Source organism: Phyllobates terribilis, unplaced genomic scaffold, assembly GCF_046119375.1.
Source record: "Phyllobates terribilis strain yellow unplaced genomic scaffold, ASM4611937v1 Scaffold_5__5_contigs__length_657084704, whole genome shotgun sequence".
Taxonomy (NCBI): Eukaryota; Metazoa; Chordata; class Amphibia; order Anura; family Dendrobatidae; genus Phyllobates; species Phyllobates terribilis.
Window position 1 is genome coordinate 647,786,462 of NW_027362765.1, and position 24,108 is coordinate 647,810,569.

A 24,108-nucleotide genomic window follows, 5' to 3' on the forward strand; every position below is an offset into this window, starting at 1 on the left:
CACACAGCACGAGGCCCAGGACTGACACACAGCTCTGCCACACAGAGCACGAGGCACAGCACTGCCACACACAGCACGAGTCCCAGCACGAGTCCCAGCACTGACACACAGCTCTGCCACACGCAGCACGAGTCCCAGCACTGACACCCAGCACTGCCACACGCAGCACGAGGCCCAGCACTGACACACAGCTCTGCCACACGCAGCACGAGGCCCAGCACTGCCACACGCAGCACGAGTCCCAGCACTGACACCCAGCACTGCCACACGCAGCACGAGGCCCAGCACTGACACCCAGCACTGCCACACACAGCACGAGGCCCAGCACTGACACCCAGCTCTGTCACACACAGCACGAGGCCCAGCACTGACACCCAGCACTGCCACACACAGCACGAGTCCCAGCTCTGCCACACACAGCACGAGTCCCAGCACTGACACCCAGCTCTGCCACACACAGCACGAGGCCCAGCACTGACACCCAGCTCTGCCACACACAGCACGAGGCCCAGCACTGACACCCAGCTCTGCCACACACAGCATGAGGCCCAGCACGAGTCCCAGCACTGACACCCAGCACTGCCACACACAGCACGAATCCCAGCACTGACACCCAGCACTGCCACACACAGCACGAGGCCCAGCACTGACACCCAGCTCTGCCACACACAGCACGAGTCCCAGCACTGCCACACACAGCACGAGGCCCAGCACGAGTCCCAGCACTGCCACACACAGCACGAGGCCCAGCACTGCCACACACAGCACGAGGCCCAGCACGAGTCCCAGCACTGACACACAGCTCTGCCACACACAGCACGAGGCCCAGCACTGACACACAGCTCTGCCACACACAGCACGAGTCCCAGCACTGACACCCAGCACGAGGCCCAGCACTGACACCCAGCTCTGCCACACCCAGCACTGACACACAGCTCTGCCACACCCAGCACGAGGCCCAGCACTGACACCCAGCACTGACACCCAGCTCTGCCACACACAGCACGAGGCCAAGCACTGACACCCAGCTCTGCCACACACAGCACGAGTCCCAGCACTGACACCCAGCTCTGCCACACACAGCACGAGGCCCAGCACTGACACCCAGCACTGCCACACACAGCACGAGGCCCAGCACTGACACACAGCACTGCCACACACAGCACGAGGCCCAGCACTGACACACAGCTCTGCCACACACAGCACGAGGCCCAGCACTGACACACAGCTCTGCCACACACAGCACGAGGCCCAGCACTGCCACACAGCTCTGCCACACACAGCACGAGGCCCAGCACTGCCACACAGCTCTGCCACACACAGCACGAGTCCCAGCACTGACACACAGCACTGCCACACACAGCACGAGGCCCAGCACTGCCACACACAGCACGAGGCCCAGCACTGACACACAGCACTGCCACACACAGCACGAGGCCCAGCACTGACACCCAGCACGAGGCCCAGCACTGACACCCAGCTCTGCCACACGCAGCACGAGGCCCAGCACTGAAACACAGCACGAGGCCCAGCACTGACACCCAGCTCTGCCACACGCAGCACGAGGCCCAGCACTGACACCCAGCTCTGCCACACGAGGCCCAGCACTGACACCCAGCTCTGCCACACGAGGCCCAGCACTGACACCCAGCTCTGCCACACGCAGCACGAGGCCCAGCACTGCCACTCGCAGCACGAGTCCCAGCACTGACACACAGCACTGCCACACGCAGCACGAGGCCCAGCACTGACACACAGCACTGCCACACGCAGCACGAGGCCCAGCACTGACACGCAGCACGAGGCCCAGCACTGACACGCAGCACGAGGCCCAGCACTGACACGCAGCTCTGCCACACGCAGCACGAGACCCAGCACTGCCACACGCAGCACGAGGCCCAGCACTGACACCCAGCACTGCCACACGCAGCACGAGGCCCAGCACTGACACCCAGCACTGCCACACGCAGCACGAGGCCCAGCACTGACACCCAGCACTGCCACACGCAGCACGAGGCCCAGCACTGCCACACGCAGCACGAGGCCCAGCACTGCCACACGCAGCACGAGGCCCAGCACTGCCACACGCAGCACGAGGCCCAGCACTGCCACACGCAGCACGAGGCCCAGCACTGCCACACGCAGCACGAGGCCCAGCACTGCCACACGCAGCACGAGGCCCAGCACTGCCACACGCAGCACGAGGCCCAGCACTGCCACACGCAGCACGAGGCCCAGCACTGACACACAGCACTGACACCCAGCTCTGCCACATGCAGCACGAGGCCCAGCACTGACACCCAGCTCTGCCACACGCAGCACGAGGCCCAGCACTGACACCCAGCTCTGCCACACGCAGCACGAGGACCAGCACTGACACACAGCTCTGCCACACGCAGCACGAGGCCCAGCACTGCCACCCAGCACTGCCACCCAGCACGAGGCCCAACACTGCCACCCAGCTCTGCCACAAGCAGCACGAGGCCCAGCACTGCCACCCAGCTCTGCCACACACAGCACGAGGCCCAGCACTGCCACCCAGCTCTGCCACACACAGCACGAGGCCCAGCACTGCCACCCAGCACTGCCACACACAGCACGAGGCCCAGCACTGACACCCAGCTCTGCCACACACAGCACGAGGCCCAGCACTGACACCCAGCTCTGCCACACACAGCACGAGTCCCAGCACTGACACCCAGCACGAGGCCCAGCACTGACACCCAGCACGAGGCCCAGCACTGACACCCAGCTCTGCCACACCCAGCACGAGGCCCAGCACTGACACCCAGCTCTGCCACACACAGCACGAGGCCCAGCACTGACACCCACAGCACGAGTCCCAGCACTGACACACAGCTCGAGTCCCAGCACTGACACACAGCTCTGCCACACAGCTCTGCCACACACAGCACGAGGCCCAGCACTGACACACAGCATTGCCACACACAGCACGAGGCCCAGCACTGCCACACACAGCACGAGGCCCAGCACTGCCACACACAGCACGAGGCCCAGCACTGCCACCCAGCTCGAGGCCCAGCACTGCCACCCAGCTCTGCCACACACAGCACGAGGCCCAGCACTGCCACACACAGCACGAGGCCCAGCACTGACACACAGCACTGACACACACAGCACGAGGCCCAGCACTGACACACAGCACTGCCACACACAGCACGAGGCCCAGCACTGACACACAGCACGAGGCCCAGCACTGCCACACACAGCACGAGGCCCAGCACCGACACCCAGCACTGCCACACACAGCACGAGGCCCAGCACCGACACCCAGCTCTGCCACGCCCAGCACGAGGCCCAGCACCGACACCCAGCAATGCCACGCCCAGCACGAGGCCCAGCACCGACACCCAGCAATGCCACGCCCAGCACGAGGCCCAGCACCGACACCCAGCACGAGGCCCAGCACCGACGCCCAGCACGAGGCCCAGCACGAGGCCCAGCACGAGGCCCAGCACCGACGCCCAGCACGAGGCCCAGCACCGACGCCCAGCACGAGGCCCAGCACGAGGCCCAGCACCGACACCCAGCACGAGGCCCAGCACCGACACCCAGCACGAGGCCCAGCACCGACACCCAGCACGAGGCCCAGCACCGACACCCAGCACGAGGCCCAGCACCGACACCCAGCACGAGGCCCAGCACCGACACCCAGCACGAGGCCCAGCACCGACACCCAGCACGAGGCCCAGCACCGACACCCAGCACGAGGCCCAGCACCGACACATAGCTCTGCCACACACAGCACGAGGCCCAGCACTGACACACAGCACGAGGCCCAGCACTGACACACAGCACGAGGCCCAGCACTGACACACAGCACGAGGCCCAGCACTGACACACAGCACGAGGCCCAGCACTGACACACAGCACGAGGCCCAGCACTGACACACAGCACGAGGCCCAGCACTGACACACAGCACGAGGCCCAGCACTGACACACAGCACGAGGCCCAGCACTGACACACAGCACGAGGCCCAGCACTGACACACAGCACGAGGCCCAGCACTGACACACAGCACGAGGCCCAGCACTGACACACAGCACGAGGCCCAGCACTGACACACAGCACGAGGCCCAGCACTGACACACAGCACGAGGCCCAGCACTGACACACAGCACGAGGCCCAGCACTGACACACAGCACGAGGCCCAGCACTGACACACAGCACGAGGCCCAGCACTGACACACAGCACGAGGCCCAGCACTGACACACAGCACGAGGCCCAGCACTGACACACAGCACGAGGCCCAGCACTGACACACAGCACGAGGCCCAGCACTGACACACAGCTCTGCCACACCCAGCACGAGGCCCAGCACTGACACACAGCTCTGCCACACCCAGCACGAGGCCCAGCACCGACACACAGCAATGCCACACCCAGCACGAGGCCCAGCACTGCCACACACAGCACGAGGCCCAGCACTGCCACACACAGCACGAGGCCCAGCACTGCCACACACAGCACGAGGCCCAGCACTGCCACACACAGCACGAGGCCCAGCACTGCCACACACAGCACGAGGCCCAGCACTGCCACACACAGCACGAGGCCCAGCACTGCCACACACAGCACGAGGCCCAGCACTGCCACACACAGCACGAGGCCCAGCACTGCCACACACAGCACGAGGCCCAGCACTGCCACACACAGCACGAGGCCCAGCACTGCCACACACAGCACGAGGCCCAGCACTGCCACACACAGCACGAGGCCCAGCACTGCCACACACAGCACGAGGCCCAGCACTGACACCCAGCTCTGCCACACACAGCACGAGGCCCAGCACTGACACCCAGCTCTGCCACACACAGCACGATTCCCAGCACTGACACCCAGCTCTGCCACACACAGCACGAGTCCCAGCACTGACACCCAGCTCGAGGCCCAGCACTGACACCCAGCTCTGCCACACACAGCACGAGGCCCAGCACTGCCACCCAGCTCTGCCACACAGCACGAGGCCCAGCACTGCCACCCAGCTCTGCCACACACAGCACGAGGCCCAGCACTGCCACCCAGCTCTGCCACACACAGCACGAGGCCCAGCACTGCCATCCAGCTCTGCCACACACAGCACGAGGCCCAGCACTGCCACCCAGCTCTGCCACACACAGCACGAGGCCCAGCACTGCCACACACAGCACGAGGCCCAGCACTGCCACACACAGCACGAGGCCCAGCACTGCCACACACAGCACGAGGCCCAGCACGAGGCCCAGCACTGCCACACACAGCACGAGGCCCAGCACTGCCACACACAGCACGAGGCCCAGCACTGCCACACACAGCACGAGGCCCAGCACTGCCACACACAGCACGAGGCCCAGCACTGCCACACACAGCACGAGGCCCAGCACTGCCACACACAGCACGAGGCCCAGCACTGCCACACAGCACTGACACACAGCACGAGGCCCAGCACTGACACCCAGCTCTGCCACACACAGCACGAGGCCCAGCACTGCCACACACAGCACGAGGCCCAGCACTGCCACCCAGCTCTGCCACACACAGCACGAGGCCCAGCACTGCCACCCAGCTCTGCCACACACAGCACGAGGCCCAGCACTGCCACACACAGCACGAGGCCCAGCACTGCCACCCAGCACTGCCACACACAGCACGAGGCCCAGCACTGCCACCCAGCACTGCCACACACAGCACGAGGCCCAGCACTGCCACCCAGCACTGCCACACACACAGCACGAGGCCCAGCACTGCCACACACACAGCACGAGGCCCAGCACTGCCACACACACAGCACGAGGCCCAGCACTGCCACACACACAGCACGAGGCCCAGCACTGCCACACACACAGCACGAGGCCCAGCACTGCCACACACACAGCACGAGGCCCAGCACTGCCACACACACAGCACGAGGCCCAGCACTGCCACACACACAGCACGAGGCCCAGCACTGACACACAGTTCTGCCACACACAGCACGAGGCCCAGCACGAGGCCCAGCACTGACACACACACAGCACGAGGCCCAGCACTGACACACACACAGCACGAGGCCCAGCACTGACACACACACAGCACGAGGCCCAGCACTGACACACACACAGCACGAGGCCCAGCACTGACACACACACAGCACGAGGCCCAGCACTGACACACACACAGCACGAGGCCCAGCACTGACACACACACAGCACGAGGCCCAGCACTGACACACACACAGCACGAGGCCCAGCACTGACACACACACAGCACGAGGCCCAGCACTGACACACACACAGCACGAGGCCCAGCACTGACACACACACAGCACGAGGCCCAGCACTGACACACACACAGCACGAGGCCCAGCACTGACACACACACAGCACGAGGCCCAGCACTGACACACACACAGCACGAGGCCCAGCACTGACACACACACAGCACGAGGCCCAGCACTGACACACACACAGCACGAGGCCCAGCACTGACACACACACAGCACGAGGCCCAGCACTGACACACACACAGCACGAGGCCCAGCACTGACACACACACAGCACGAGGCCCAGCACTGACACACACACAGCACGAGGCCCAGCACTGACACACACACAGCACGAGGCCCAGCACTGACACACACACAGCACGAGGCCCAGCACTGACACACACACAGCACGAGGCCCAGCACTGACACACACACAGCACGAGGCCCAGCACTGACACACACACAGCACGAGGCCCAGCACTGACACACACACAGCACGAGGCCCAGCACTGACACACACACAGCACGAGGCCCAGCACTGACACACACACAGCACGAGGCCCAGCACTGACACACACACAGCACGAGGCCCAGCACTGACACACACACAGCACGAGGCCCAGCACTGACACACACACAGCACGAGGCCCAGCACTGACACACACACAGCACGAGGCCCAGCACTGACACACACACAGCACGAGGCCCAGCACTGACACACACACAGCACGAGGCCCAGCACTGACACACACACAGCACGAGGCCCAGCACTGACACACACACAGCACGAGGCCCAGCACTGACACACACACAGCACGAGGCCCAGCACTGACACACACACAGCACGAGGCCCAGCACTGACACACACACAGCACGAGGCCCAGCACTGACACACACACAGCACGAGGCCCAGCACTGACACACACACAGCACGAGGCCCAGCACTGACACACACACAGCACGAGGCCCAGCACTGACACACACAGCACGAGGCCCAGCACTGACACACAGCTCTGCCACACACAGCACGAGGCCCAGCACTGACACACAGCACGAGGCCCAGCACTGACACACAGCTCTGCCACACACAGCACGAGGCCCAGCACTGACACACAGCACGAGGCCCAGCACTGACACACAGCTCTGCCACACACAGCACGAGGCCCAGCACTGACACACAGCACGAGGCCCAGCACTGACACACAGCTCTGCCACACACAGCACGAGGCCCAGCACTGACACACAGCTCTGCCACACCCAGCCCGAGGCCCAGCTCTGCCACACCCAGCCCGAGGCCCAGCTCTGCCACACCCAGCCCGAGGCCCAGCTCTGCCACACACAGCCCGAGGCCCAGCTCTGCCACACACAGCCCGAGGCCCAGCTCTGCCACACAGCTCTGCCACACGCAGCACGAGGCCCAGCACTGACACACGCAGCACGAGGCCCAGCACTGACACACGCAGCACGAGGCCCAGCACTGACACACGCAGCACGAGGCCCAGCACTGACACACGCAGCACGAGGCCCAGCACTGACACACGCAGCACGAGGCCCAGCACTGACACACGCAGCACGAGGCCCAGCACTGACACACGCAGCACGAGGCCCAGCACTGACACACGCAGCACGAGGCCCAGCACTGACACACGCAGCACGAGGCCCAGCACTGACACACGCAGCACGAGGCCCAGCACTGACACACGCAGCACGAGGCCCAGCACTGACACACGCAGCACGAGGCCCAGCACTGACACACGCAGCACGAGGCCCAGCACTGACACACGCAGCACGAGGCCCAGCACTGACACACGCAGCACGAGGCCCAGCACTGACACACGCAGCACGAGGCCCAGCACTGACACACGCAGCACGAGGCCCAGCACTGACACACGCAGCACGAGGCCCAGCACTGACACACGCAGCACGAGGCCCAGCACTGACACACGCAGCACGAGGCCCAGCACTGACACACGCAGCACGAGGCCCAGCACTGACACACGCAGCACGAGGCCCAGCACTGACACACGCAGCACGAGGCCCAGCACTGACACACGCAGCACGAGGCCCAGCACTGACACACGCAGCACGAGGCCCAGCACTGACACACGCAGCACGAGGCCCAGCACTGACACACGCAGCACGAGGCCCAGCACTGACACACGCAGCACGAGGCCCAGCACTGACACACGCAGCACGAGGCCCAGCACTGACACACGCAGCACGAGGCCCAGCACTGACACACGCAGCACGAGGCCCAGCACTGACACACGCAGCACGAGGCCCAGCACTGACACACGCAGCACGAGGCCCAGCACTGACACACGCAGCACGAGGCCCAGCACTGACACACGCAGCACGAGGCCCAGCACTGACACACGCAGCACGAGGCCCAGCACTGACACACGCAGCACGAGGCCCAGCACTGACACACGCAGCACGAGGCCCAGCACTGACACACGCAGCACGAGGCCCAGCACTGACACACGCAGCACGAGGCCCAGCACTGACACACGCAGCACGAGGCCCAGCACTGACACACGCAGCACGAGGCCCAGCACTGACACACGCAGCACGAGGCCCAGCACTGACACACGCAGCACGAGGCCCAGCACTGACACACAGCACGAGGCCCAGCACTGACACACAGCACGAGGCCCAGCACTGACACACAGCATGAGGCCCAGCACTGACACACGCAGCACGAGGCCCAGCACTGCCACACGCAGCACGAGGCCCAGTACTGCCACACGCAGCACGAGGCCCAGCACTGCCACACAGCACTGCCACACGCAGCACGAGGCCCAGCACTGCCACACAGCACTGCCACACGCAGCACGAGGCCCAGCACTGCCACACAGCACTGCCACACGCAGCACGAGGCCCAGCACTGCCACACAGCACGAGGCCCAGCACTGCCACACAGCACTGCCACACAGCACTGCCACACGCAGCACGAGGCCCAGCACTGACACACAGCACTGCCACACGCAGCACGAGGCCCAGCACTGACACCCAGCACTGCCACACGCAGCACGAGGCCCAGCACTGCCACACGCCACGAGGCCCAGCACTGACACACGCCACGAGGCCCAGCACTGACACACGCCACGAGGCCCAGCACTGACACACGCCACGAGGCCCAGCACTGACACACGCCACGAGGCCCAGCACTGACACACGCCACGAGGCCCAGCACTGACACACAGCACGAGGCCCAGCACTGACACACAGCACGAGGCCCAGCACTGACACACAGCACGAGGCCCAGCACTGACACACAGCACGAGGCCCAGCACTGACACACAGCACGAGGCCCAGCACTGACACACAGCACGAGGCCCAGCACTGACACACAGCACGAGGCCCAGCACTGACACACAGCACGAGGCCCAGCACTGACACACAGCACGAGGCCCAGCACTGACACACAGCACGAGGCCCAGCACTGACACACAGCACGAGGCCCAGCACTGACACACAGCACGAGGCCCAGCACTGACACACAGCACGAGGCCCAGCACTGACACACAGCACGAGGCCCAGCACTGACACACAGCACGAGGCCCAGCACTGACACCCAGCACGAGGCCCAGCACTGACACCCAGCACGAGGCCCAGCACTGACACACAGCACGAGGCCCAGCACTGACACACAGCACGAGGCCCAGCACTGACACACAGCTCTGCCACACACAGCACGAGGCCCAGCACTGACACCCAGCTCTGCCACACACAGCACGAGGCCCAGCACTGACACACAGCACGAGGCCCAGCACTGACACACACAGCACGAGGCCCAGCACTGACACACACAGCACGAGGCCCAGCACTGACACACACAGCACGAGGCCCAGCACTGACACACACACAGCACGAGGCCCAGCACTGACACACACAGCACGAGGCCCAGCACTGACACACACAGCACGAGGCCCAGCACTGACACACACAGCACGAGGCCCAGCACTGACACACACAGCACGAGGCCCAGCACTGACACACACAGCACGAGGCCCAGCACTGACACACAGCACGAGGCCCAGCACTGACACACAGCACGAGGCCCAGCACTGACACACAGCACGAGGCCCAGCACTGACACCCAGCACGAGGCCCAGCACTGACACCCAGCACGAGGCCCAGCACTGACACCCAGCACGAGGCCCAGCACTGACACCCAGCACGAGGCCCAGCACTGACACACAGCACGAGGCCCAGCACTGACACACAGCACGAGGCCCAGCACTGACACACAGCACTAGGCCCAGCACTGACACACAGCACGAGGCCCAGCACTGACACACAGCACGAGGCCCAGCACTGACACACAGCACGAGGCCCAGCACTGACACACAGCACGAGGCCCAGCACTGACACACAGCACGAGGCCCAGCACTGACACCCAGCACGAGGCCCAGCACTGACACCCAGCACGAGGCCCAGCACTGACACCCAGCACGAGGCCCAGCACTGACACACAGCACGAGGCCCAGCACTGACACACAGCACGAGGCCCAGCACTGACACACAGCACGAGGCCCAGCACTGACACACAGCTCTGCCACACACAGCACGAGGCCCAGCACTGACACACAGCTCTGCCACACACAGCACGAGGCCCAGCACTGACACACAGCTCTGCCACACACAGCACGAGGCCCAGCACTGACACACAGCACGAGGCCCAGCACTGACACCCAGCACGAGGCCCAGCACTGACACCCAGCACGAGGCCCAGCACTGACACACAGCACGAGGCCCAGCACTGACACACAGCACGAGGCCCAGCACTGACACACAGCACTAGGCCCAGCACTGACACACAGCACTAGGCCCAGCACTGACACACAGCACGAGGCCCAGCACTGACACACAGCACGAGGCCCAGCACTGACACACAGCACGAGGCCCAGCACTGACACACAGCACGAGGCCCAGCACTGACACACAGCACGAGGCCCAGCACTGACACCCAGCACGAGGCCCAGCACTGACACCCAGCACGAGGCCCAGCACTGACACCCAGCACGAGGCCCAGCACTGACACACAGCACGAGGCCCAGCACTGACACACAGCACGAGGCCCAGCACTGACACACAGCACGAGGCCCAGCACTGACACACAGCTCTGCCACACACAGCACGAGGCCCAGCACTGACACACAGCTCTGCCACACACAGCACGAGGCCCAGCACTGACACACAGCTCTGCCACACACAGCACGAGGCCCAGCACTGCCATACACAGCACGAGGCCCAGCACTGACACACAGCTCTGCCACACACAGCACGAGGCCCAGCACTGACACACAGCACTGCCACACAGGACATGGTACAGCCTAGCTAGTAAGGCAGAAATCATCTGACTCCGCCCATGATTATCACATGACCTGGCATCCTCAAAGGTCTTACTCCCAGAAGAATGCTACATCTTTTCTGCTTCCTATATGTACGTGATTGATCACATGACTGTGACATCATCAAAGGTCCTGAAGCAGCTAGGATCCAACGTCTGCCGATGCCGTTAGTTAGTGGAGCTGGTGAGTGTGATTTCTTGTATTGTAATAGTAATATGTGCGCACATAATGTGTAGTACACGCGGTGCAGGCTGGGGATTTAGCATCGCTATATGTGTGTGTATATGTACTGTAGCTGTGCATTATGTACAGTGGGTATGTATACTGCTTGTTCTCTACAAGAGGCTTTCCATGCAAATATGCACTGATAGAACAGTATGTGTGTATAATGTGTGTAGTTATATAATATATGTTATATTATATGCATATGCTCCATGTTTGTATGCAATTCTGCCATTTACTATACATTATATTTATAGTTAGGAATATTGGTGAACGTATATAGCGTCTGTTATGTAAAGTATAGGGGACTATACTATATTGTTATTTTCTATATGTGTCTGTAGCAGGGCTGTAGAGTTGGAGCCAGTATAAAATGGACCGATTCCGACTCCTAAAATATACAATAAATTGGGTACAGGAGTTCAATGCAGTTTGTGGGGAATATTTTTTTTCATAAGAATATGGGAAAGTTATGAAATGTCCTATAAATGTCTATCCTATTCCTGATCTTTTAGCTGAGATGATTCTGTGCTACAGTAAATTTATCACTTAAACATGAGCCATGTATGAGGGAGTCAGAGTTGGAGTCGGTCGGAGGTTTGGCTTAGCCGACTCCACAGCCCTGGCGCCATGCTGATGTTTTTATTGATACTGTTTTGGGCTAAATACGATGTTTTGATCGCCCGTCATTGCATTTTATTGCAGTGTTGCAGCAACCAAAAAACATAATTCTGGCATTTTGATTTCCTTCTGATTACGCCGTTTACCAATCAGATTAATTCTTTTTATATTTTTATAGATGAGGCATTTCTGAACTCAGCAATACCAAATATGTTAATTTTTTTATTTGGTTTATTTTGAATTTGGCAAAAGGCTACGTGCGCACATTGAGTATTTGGTCAGTGTTTTACCTCAGTATCTGTAAGCCAAAATCAGAGGTGGAACAATCAGAGAAAAAGTATAATAGAAACACTTCACCACTTCTGTATTTTTACCTACTACTGGATACCCAATACTGAAGTAAAAACTCACCAAATACTCAATGTGAACACGTGGCTGAAGGGGGGTTATTTTAACTTTTTTTTTAATACTTTTAAAAACTTTTCTTTTCTCCAATCCCCTCCACGACAGCACACCTGGAGGTAGCCTCCCCATCCTAATTAGGGACAGGAAAACAAGAGGTTAAATAGCCCCTGCCCGCTACAATCCCTAGTGTTTTCCTGTCCCTATGGGATGAAGAGGTTACCTGGGGTGCCTGCGGCCGGCAAGCAGGGCCCTATTAAATTTACCTGCCAGGCTGCAGGGAGCGATGGCCTCCGGCCTTCCTTCCTTTGCAGCTCCCTTGTCTCCTTGAGAGCGGGACCCCCTCATTCGCCTGCGCCTACGGGTAAAGCAGAGTAGGGTTTGGAGTCTGATGGCCTCCTGTAGCTCCCCGGCCGTAGTCTCCTCTGTCCTCGATGGCGGCGTTCCGGCGCGCATGCTGGATGTGTCGGAAGTCAGACATTCAGCCTGCGGGACGTCACTTCCGGTGCGTTCCACCGTGGAACGCAGGGGGCCACGGCGGGAAATTCAAATGGAGAAGCCACGGTTTGCCCTGAAAACGAGGATCCTTCACCGGATTGGTGAAAATTTGGCACTGGCTCTCGGTCTCCCCTATAAAAGACCCAGATGAGAAGACTCCATTAAGGTAGGACAGAATATTCTGCTACTATGGAGGGTGCTGTTCCAAAGCCTACGTCTGCAGAGCCCAGGGTTAACCCGGCCCCAGTAAGTACTAGGTCCTAGGTTATTCCCCACTCTCTTGAGCAGGATCCTAAATATATTTTTAAAAATCTCCCTTTTTATTTTTAATTTAGGGAGACAAGGATCCTGCACCGAGAGTGGGAGAAAGCACTACAGTTCGCAAATGTGCCATCTGTAGAAAAAAGCTGGCTTCAGGGCATAAGAAACTCCTATGCCGGAAATGCACTGACAACATTGTGAAGGAAGAACAGCCTTCCCTTATGGAAGAAGTCAGGGGAATGGTTCGGCATGAAAAACAATCTTCCCTAGCCTCCTTCTCACAGTCTTTTTCTCAAGCCAGAGCTGAAGGTCCATCTCCCCCCAAAAGGAGAAAATATACGGCTAGGGAGACCTCTGATTCAGATTTAGGATCTATGGAGGAACCGGAAGAAGGGGTCCTAAGTGAGGATCATGAGGAAGATAGGAAATATTACTTTTCGTCCGAGAATATGGAAGAATTGTCACAGGTGAAAGACATGACGCAGGTGGAAGAGGAGAAGGAAACCCGTACAGTTCAGGATGAAATGTTTGGAGGTCTGAAATCCAAGAAGTTAGTGTTCCCTGTGCATGACAACATTCGGAGTCTTATTTTGGATGAATGGGAGTCACCTGAGAAAAGGCTTAGTATGGCAGGAGAAATGAAGGATAGATTCCCTCTAGATGAAAAGGCGGCTAAGCTATGGATGGAAGTCCCGAAGGTTGATGTACAGATGGAAAACGTTGCGAAGAAAAGAACCCTTCCCTTTGAAGACTCGTCACAGCTCAAAGATCCTATGGATAGGAAGATGGACAGTCTGCTAAGGAAAGCATGGGAAACATCGGCGGGTTCACTGAAGACTAATATCGCTTCAACTTGTGTGGATCGTTCCATGTTCCTCTGGCTCCAACAACTAGAGGAACATCTCTGGAAAGGTACTCCTCGAGAGGACCTCCTAGCATCTCTTCCTTTGCTGCAGAAGGCCACTGGATTCCTAGCGGATGCCTCGGCGGAGTCGACAAGATTGCGGCAAGATCGGCAGCACTATCAAATTCTACGAGAAGAGCTCTGTGGTTGAAGATGTGGAGTGGGGACAATGCATCAAAATCTAAGCTTTGTTCCATTCCATTTAAAGGAGAGTATATGTTTGGGGCGGTCCTAGACGAGTTGTTGGAGAAAGCATCCGACAAGAAGAAGTCTCTGCCAGATCCAAGAAGTTTCAAGAAGAGACCATTTCTTCCCCCTCAACAACAACAGCAACAAACATTTCAGTACAAAGGCAAGGGTAAAACTGGTTGCTGGAGTTACCCAAAAGGGGGAAGAGGAAGGAATATCTTTCAAGGTTCTAGGCAGGACAGACAATGACGCCAAGAAGGTAGGAGGCAGAATTGTGAACTTCCTTCCTCAATGGCAGCTAATATCTTCAGACAGGAAGATACTGGGCATGGTGACTGTAGGAACAGAAATAGACTTTACCATCTACCCTCCAAGAGGGATAGAAATAACATCTTTACCATTAACAAGATTACACAGGCTCCTAATGTTAGGTCTTCAGAATCTTCAAAACTCGGGAGTCATTTCACCAGTGCCTCACATGGAACAAGGAATAAGGACACTATTCCCAGGTGTTTCTGCTAAGGAAGGTCTCAGGTTCTTACAGGATAATCCTAAATCTGAAACATCTCAACCAATATGTGAAATACAGAAGGTTCAAGATGCAGTCGATAAAGTCCGCGATTCCGTTGATTGGGGAAGGATTTGTCATTGCAACAGTAGACCTGCAAGAATCTTACTACCACGTGCCAATTCATCCGGATTACAGAAAATTTCTCAGATTTGCTGTAATTCTGAACCGAGAGGTACTTCATTTTCAATTCAATGTACTCCCCTTAGGCATTTCGTCAGCTCCCCGCCTGTTTACAAAGATCATGTCAGAGGTAGTAGCTTATCTAAGGAAACGGAATATCTGCATCATCCCATATTTAGACGATTTTTTGGTGATGGCTCCCTCGGTTTCAAGTCTGGAAAGAGACCTTCAGAGGACCCTCCAGATCCTGGAATCTCTGGGATGGTTGATAAACTACAAAAAGCCAGATCTGATTCCCTCCACCAGGAAGACCTTCTTGGGAATTCTCCTGGATTCTCAGCAACAAGCCTCTTTTCTGCCAAAAGCGAAGCCGATTCAGTTGAGGTCGAAAGTTTATGCACTAAAGAATTTCCGCAGCATAAACGGTTGGGAAACGCTTGGTAATCCGTCCCCCATGGTTCCAAATGTCAAGCCGCAATGTCAATGCCCATGCTGTGGATTTTTCCACAGCGTTTATTCTACGCTCAAAAATCCGCAGCGTGTCCATTAATTTTGCGGACAGGCAGCGTAATCGCCGCCATTGACTTGCATTGAAACGCATATAATCCATTTCAGCATGTTTGCACACACGGATTATATGCGTTTCAATATGCGGATGGTACCCGGGTTTGGAGAAGAGGAGACTCTCTTCTGGACCCAGGTACCATAGAACCTGTAAAAAAAAAAGAATAAAATAAAAAATCAAGATTATATTTACCTTCTGACGGCCCCCCCTACGCTTGTCCTCCTTTGCCGGCAGATTGCGAAGGACTGAAGGACCTGCGCTGACGTCATAGTCATGTGACGGCAGGTCCTACAGTACAGGGCACCGCGATCTCCCGGCAGCCAGGACGGAGCGAAGCAAGATGCCGGGGGCCATTGGAAGGTATGTATAGATTTATTTTTTTATTTTTTACCATTCTTTTACAGTCACACTATATAAATTCATACATGGATTTATATAGTGTGACCAAGTTGTCAAGCACTTTCCAAGTGATGCTAAAATCGCTTGGAAAGCGCTTGTCAACCCGCATGCGGAAATGCATGTGAAGAACGCTTCACATCTGCATGTATTTGGCAGGAAAAACGCATGTTTTTTCTGCCAGGGAGATGCAGAAACGCTGCAGAAATGTTCTGCTTCATTTCTGCATCGTGGGCACATAGCCTAAATCATCATAATCTGCCGGTCACTTTATGCACGTTGCCCCCCACACCTTCTTCTTTAACAGCTAATAACATGGAGTCAGATTAATTACCTTCATGTCTGTTTTGCCACATCAAAGTGAGCACATGCTGCCAAATAAAGAGAATGGTTAATTGAGGTTTTGCTCTTGTTTATAAATCATGCGGCCTAAGATGCCAAGGGACCCGCTGCCCTGTCAGTGCTTCGCTACAGTAAGTCCTGCAGATGGGAAAGGCTGCAAGTCTATCTGTGTATTTTTGGTAAAGTCGTTGCTTCACATCCATGTTCTCAACACTAATATACCATACTCTTGTGGCTCCCAATAACATGGCTGCTGAACTCTAGCATGAGCTTTAGTCTGCACGGCCACCACTGTCTGCAATGTGTATGTCTTTGTAGCCCCCAATCTGGGACATCCTATATTGTCTGATCCATGCATTATTTTAGACTCCCTCCTTATTTTTCCCTTGCAGTCTAAAGAAGTTCAAGTCTCCTTTACAACATGAGCCCTGCCTGACCTACTGAAGATGGAGATAAACAGTAATCTCATGATTGAGAGGATATTAAACATCACTTTAGAGATACTCTACCTGCTGACTGGAGAGGTGAGGGGTTCTGATAGTTATGTCACGTGTCATCACTCATCTCTGTCATTAAAAATGAAAGTTACTGGAGGATAAGGATTTTGGGGGTGTTTCATTGGGGTCATTTTGTTCTAAAGTAAGTGGGCTGTGAAACAATACCTTGTACAACTGGTGGCTGGGAAATAATTTTAAGGGTATACAGTGGTCGGGATGGGGAGATATGTTCACAGTCAGATCATCATGATCAGAAGATTATGGTATATCTGTCACTGGTGTCAGAGGTGACAGACAGTCGCCCTGCAGTTGGTTGCAGGAGATCTCTACGTTTGGCATTATAGACATCTTAGAAGCTGTCTCTAGGACCCAGCAGCTACCTCCCTTTGGCTAATTAACACCCTGCCTAGGTGTATAAATACCTGCTGTGTTTCAGAGGGAGGTGCTGGAGATATTCATTACTACCTGTGAAAGCTTTAGCAAGAGCAGTACTTCATCCTCTCTGGAGCTTGAGGACGTGTGCGCATTTGTCTGGAGTTCGTCTAAATCTAAGCAGTGTCCCCCCTGTTTGTCCACCCCTGTTGTCTATAGTGTTTAGTGGAGATCGACTAGTACTCTTCTCCTCCCTTTCCTAGCCTTAGTCATATGCCAGGGAAGGACAGGGCGAGGCACGCATGCAGCAATTGATGAAGAGCCAATACAGGGACGTTAGGGGAGACAGGGTGACGCTAGATCAATCTAGGAGGTCTCCACTTCCCACCTTTCCCTAGAGTCTGGGCTCCCTTTCCCTCTTCCCTTAGTGTTGCACTAAGTCTTTCCCACACCTTGCATGACATTATCGCCGGCAGTGCTCATTTTGAAAAGGGGGAAAAAAAAAAAAGACTGACACTTAGTTTTTCTTTGTCCCTCTGTTTGTTTGTTTTCGGGCGTGGACTTTTTTTTTCCTTTCTCCCTTGGTATGGGTACTGTTGCAGAGGTCGCAGAGCAGTTTTGCTGTCTGTCCCTGGAGGTGAATGACCTACGCTGTGAGGTTTAGCAGCAACATCAGAGGCTACTAGTCGCTAATGTGGGGGTCTCTGCAGGACTTCTCAGTTGGCTACAGGCTCTACGCTAGGGACGGGCTGCACCTCAGTGGGGAGGGTGCAACTGTGCTGGGGGAGAAAATGGTCAGGCGGATGGAGGAGTGTTTAAACTAGGGATTGGGGGGGAGGGTATTCATTTTATAAGTGGGGAAGATAGTGCAGATAGTGACCTTGGCACAAATAAAGAAATTGGGGGTGGGGTTAGAACAGTCAATATAGTAAGAAAGGAATAGAGGTACAGAGAGAAAAACACAAAATGCATGTACACTAATGCCAGAAGCCTCACCAACAAAATGGAAGATTTAGAATTAATTTTGTTTGAAAATAATTATGACATGGTGGGGATATCTGAGACATGGCTGGACGAGAGCCATGACTGGGCAGTTAATTTACAAGGGATATAGTCTGTTCAGAAATGACTGTACAAACAAGCGAGGGGGGGTGTGTGTTTATATGTAAAATCATCCTTAAAACCCATCTTGCGTGAGAATATATGTGAATCTAATGAAAATGTAGAGTTCCTGTGGGTGGAGATAAGAGGAAGGGGAAAAATAATAAATTTATTGATAGGGGTAATAGGTTTTTGACAACTGTGAGAGACAATTACCTTTCACAACTGGTTCAGGACCCAACAAGAAGGGGGGCACTGCTAAACTTAATATTAACCAACAGGCCAGACCTCATATCAAATATACGAGTTGGGGGTCACTTGGGTAATAGTGATCAGAAAATAATGCATTTTCATGTATCCTTCAATAAGATGTGTAGTAGAGGGGTTACAAGGACACTAAACTTCAGGAACGCAAATTTCCAACGGTTGAGAGATTATCTTGCAGTAAACTGGGACGATATCCTGAGACCTAAAACTACACAAAGCAAATGGGAGACATTTATTAGCATCCTGAATAGGACCTGTGCACAATATATACCCTATGGAAATAAACATGCTAGAAATAGGAGGAAACCACTATGGCTAAATAGAGCTGTAAGGGGCGCAATAACTGACAAAAAGAAAGCATTTATAGAACTAAAGCTAGTAAGTAGTGATGAGGCATTAAATACAGAAAATTACATAAATTCTGTAAAAACCAAATCAAGGCAGCAAAGATTGAGACAGAGAGATTCATTGCCAGGGAAAGTAAAAATAATCCCAAAATATTCTTTAACTACATAAATAGTAAGAAATTAAAAAATGATAGTGTTGGCCCCTTAAAAATAGTCTGGGTGAAATGGTGGATGAGGATGAGGAAAAAGACAATATGCTAAATGATTTTTTTTCAACAGTATTTACACAAGAAAATCACATGACAGAAAACATGATTAGTGATGACAAAAATTCTCCATTAAATGTCACTTGTTTAACCCAGCAGGAAGTACAGCAGCGTCTAAAAATCACTAAAGTTGACAAATCCCCAGGCCCGGATGGGATACACCCGCGAGTAAAGCAGGAATTAAGTAACGTCATAGATAGACCATTACTTTTAATCTTTGAAGATTCCATAATAACAGGACTGGCGTATAGCAAATGTGGTGCCAATATTCAAAAAGGGGACAAAAACTGAACTTGGAAATTATAGGATTGTGGGTAAAATCCTGGATTGTTTCCTAAGAGATGCTATAATAGAGTATCTGAAGAAGAATAACCTCATGACCCAATATCAACATGGATTTACGAGGGACCGTTCCTGTCAAACTAATCTGATCAGCTTTTATGAGGAGGCAAGTTCTTTGTGGAAGCAGAGAGATGAAACTTTCCCAAGTTTCAAAGAAGAACTGTACTTTTTCTTCCCTATGTAAAGAGGCCTCAGCCCAATCCATCTGAAGCAGGAACGACAGTTTGTCTAAAAAGATCTTAAAAGGAGGAGCTTGATCGTGGATCCACATCTGTAAGATGGCCTTAACATCGGCTGCCGCCATCATGTGTAGCAATTTACGGGCTCCTGGGGAGCATGTGTATTTATCTGGCTCTAGGTATCCAAAGATGCCCAAAGAGACTCATTAGGAGCAAAGTTTGTCAGGTGTGTGGTGGTAAATTGTTGTATTCTGGTCCAGAAGGGTTGAATAATCGGGCATGTCCACAGGCAATGCAATAGATTAGCCTCAGGGGAGCGGCATTTAAAGCACACAGAGGTTGTGTACAGCCCCACTCTGTGACCCTTTTGGGGGGTTAAATAGGATCTATGACCACTTGAGGTTATTTAGTTTGGAAAAACGAAGGCTTAGGGGTGATCTTATTACTATGTACAAATATATGAGGGGACAGTACAAAGACCTTTCTACTGATCTTTTTACTCTGAGGCCTGAGACGGGGACAAGGGGGCATCTTCTACGTCTGGAGGAGAAAAGGTTTAATCATAATCACAGACGGGGATTCTTTATTGTAAGAGCAGTGAAACTATGGTACTCTTCTGCCGCATGATGTTGTAATGAGTGATTCACTACTAAAATTTAAGAAGGGCATGGATGCCTTTATTGAAAAGTATAATATTACAGATTATATATACTAGATTCCTTGATAGGGCGTTGATCCAGGGAACTAGTCTGATTGTCGTATGTGGAGTCAGGAAGGATTTTTTTTTCCCCCAATGTGGAGCTTAGTGTTTGCCACATGGTTTTTTTTTTGCTTCCCTCTGGATCAACATGTTAGGCTATGGGATGACTAGATGGACTTACAGTTATATGAAAAAGTTTGGGCACCCCTATTAATCTTAAGCTTAATGTTTTATAAAAATTGGTGTTTTTGCAACAGTTATTTCAGTTTGATATATGTAATAACTGTTGGACACAGTAATGTTTCTGCCTTGAAATGAGGTTTATTGTACTAACAGAAAATGTGCAATCTGCATTCAAACAAAATTTGACAGGTGCAAACTTTTTCATATAACTGTAGTCTTCCTTCAACCTTAAAAACTATTTTACTATGTTACTATGTAGGCCTGCCCAGCCTGAACCCAAGGTTGCCCTCCCGGATAGGTTTTCAAGAGGTAGGGACCAGTTTTTTGTTTTCAAGAAGGTCTGCAAACTGTCGTGGGCGTTTTCTTTACCGCAGGATTCGGTTTGTCTCCAGGCTGTTGAGGACCAGAGCCCCGAAAAACCCCTCATCTATGATGACCCTGACCGAGTTGCCTTGGTTGAATCTAGGCTACGTCGCCTTCAGCAGGGAAATCGATCAGTGGAGATGTACAGTATGGAATTCCGTAGATGGGCAACGGATTCCAAATGGAATGACTCAGCCCTTAGAAGTCAATTTTATGAGGGGCTTACTGAAAGTTTGAAAGATGCCTTGGCAGTTTATTAAACGCCTCAGTCCTTGGAGGCTGCCTTGTCGTTGGCCATACGTCGGGATAGACAGATGAGATCACCTACTCCGGGGCCTTCTTGTCGGGGTTGTGTACCTCTGCCGGGTGAGCGGTTTGGAGTTGAGCCAGTACTGGGGGAGGTGGAGGAACCCATGCAGTAAGGGGGTGTCTCCATATCATACATCTCCCTGGAGATTCGCAGGAAAAAAGGCGTATGTTTTTTTGTGGGAAAAAGGGACATTTTGTTGGAACCTGTCCTAAACAGTTAGCAATTCCTAAACAAAAGGAGTCTCCATTAACTCTTGGTAGTCTGCAGTTGGACAAACAAGGGGTGCATTTGTTACCAACCTGCAGTTCCTGCTTTGTCCTGTCAGCAGAGGTGGTGCTAGAGAGCAAAACCGAGAAAATTTCTGTGTTTCTTGACAGTGGAGCCAGAGTCAGCATGGTTGATGCTGAGTTTGTGAAAACTCATGGTCTTGCTTGCTGTGCTTTAGCTGAACCTATTTCCATCTTTGCCATTGACTCGGCGCCACTTGCACAAAAAGCATTTACTCAGATTGTACATAATATAAAACTGAGGGTGGGGTCAGTTCATTGTGAAATAATCCTTTGCTATGTCCTGGACAATCTTTCCACACCTATTGTTTTGGGTATTCCTTGGCTTGTTAAACATAATCTGTTGGTGGATTGGCAAACCGAGGAGATTAGTTAGTGGGGAGATTCCTTCCATGAGAACTGTTTAGATATTTCCCTTGCTACTGTCTCTACAGAAATATTACCTGCTTTTCTGTCTTGTTTTGAGGACATTTTTTCTGAGAGGGTTGTCAGGATTTGCCTCCTCATCGTTCTTATGACTGTACTATCAACCTGACCCCCGAAGCTAAACTACCGAAATCCAGACTGTATAATCTTTCTGGCCCTGAGAGACAAGGCATGAAGGATTTCATTGTGGAAAGTCTGGAGAAGGGACATATCAGACACTCATCTTCGCCCGTGGCGGCAGGGTTCTTCTTTGTGAAGTAAAAAGATGGCGGTCTACGTCCCTGTTTAGATTTCCGGGAATTAAATCAATTTACCATCTGTGATCCACACCCTCTTCCTCTGATTCCTGATTTGTTCAGCCAGGTTGTAGGAGCTAAGGTATTCTCCAAGTTGGATTTAAGGGGAGCCTACAATCTGATTAGAATCAGAGAAGGGGACGAATGAAAAGCAGCGTTCAATACCCCGGAAGGACATTTTGAGAGTCTGGTTATGCGTTTTGGTTTGACCAATGCACCTGCGGTATTCCAGCATTTCATAAATGATATTTTCCATCATTTGGTGGGGAGATTTGTGGTTGTCTATCTGGACGATATTTTGGTTTACTCACCTGAATTTGAGACTCATCGGGGGCATGTTAAACAAGTGCTCCAGATATTAAGTGATAGCAAACTTTATGTGTTTTCGCTGTTCAGGAGGTGCAGTTTTTGGGGTACTTGTTGTCATCTTCAGGTTTTCGGATAGATCTGGAGAAGATCCGTGCAGTCCTTGATTGGAAACATCCCGAGAATCTGAAGGCTCTACAAAGTTTTCTGAGCTTTACTAATTTTTACCAGAAATTCATCCAAAATTACTCTGTTATTGTGAAAACTCTTACTGACATGACTAAGAAGGGGTCTGATTTTTCCAAATGGTCGGATGCTTCCCTCCAGGCTTTTTCTTCCTTAAAGAATCATTTTGCCACTGCACCTATACTCAGTAAACCCGATTTTTCCCAACCCTTTATTGTGGAGGTTGATGCGTCTGATGTCGGGGTTGGGGCTGTGTTGTCTCAGGGTCCGTCCCCTGGTAAATGGCGTCCATGCATCTTCTTTTCTAAAAAATTGTCTTCGGCTGAGAGAAATTATGACATGGGTAATAGGGAACTTTTGGCAATCAAATTGGCATTCAAGGAATGGCGACATTGGTTGGAGGGGGCTGTCCATCCTATTACTGTTATTACTGACTATAAGAACCTGTCATAGCTCCAGTCAGCTAAACATTTCAACCCTAGGCGAGCCAGATGGTCCCTTTTTTTATTAGGCTCAATTTTGTTGTCACTTTTCATCCAGGGGTCAAAAATGTCAAGGCTGATGCTTTGTCCCGGAGCTTCCCTGGTGGTGGTGACCATGAGAACCCTTCCCGGATATTACAGAACGGGGTAGTCATTTCGGCACTGTATCCTGAACTGAAGGGTGAGGTGTTGGAGGCTCAGGGGACACCCCTGCCTCCTGCCCTTCAGGAAGGTTATTTGTACCATCTAATCTGCGCTGCAAAGTAATTAAGAAACATCATAACGCTGTGCTTGCTGGGCTTCTAGGTGGTAAGGCAACCGTGGATCTCCTCTCTCGTCATTTTTGGTGGCCGGGGTTGCATCGGGATGTAATTGAACACGTAGCTGCTTGTAATATTTGCGCGCCTTCTAAGGTTTCGCATATCCGTCCGTCTGTTACTCTTCTTCTGCTACCTATCCCTAGTAGGCCATGGACACACTTGTCCATTGATTTTATTACTGA

General features: G+C 54.0%; 1 protein-coding gene across 5 annotated transcripts in view; it reads left to right on the forward strand.

Moving 5' to 3' along the window:
• The first annotated feature begins 11,569 nt into the window (after positions 1-11,569).
• Positions 11,570-24,108, forward strand: part of LOC141273824 (uncharacterized) — a 189,009-nt gene continuing 176,470 nt past the window's right edge. Inside the window, exons 1-3 of one of the 5 annotated variants that reach the window (XM_073686208.1) lie at positions 11,573-11,788; positions 16,789-16,827; positions 17,089-17,220. In XM_073686208.1, the coding sequence (XP_073542309.1) occupies positions 17,143-17,220 (78 nt within the window). In that variant the 5' untranslated portion in view covers positions 11,573-11,788; positions 16,789-16,827; positions 17,089-17,142. Of the gene's footprint in view, positions 11,789-16,788; positions 16,828-17,088; positions 17,221-24,108 lie in introns of all 5 variants that reach the window. The other 4 variants (XM_073686207.1, XM_073686209.1, XM_073686211.1 and 1 more) reach the window with 4 other exon arrangements.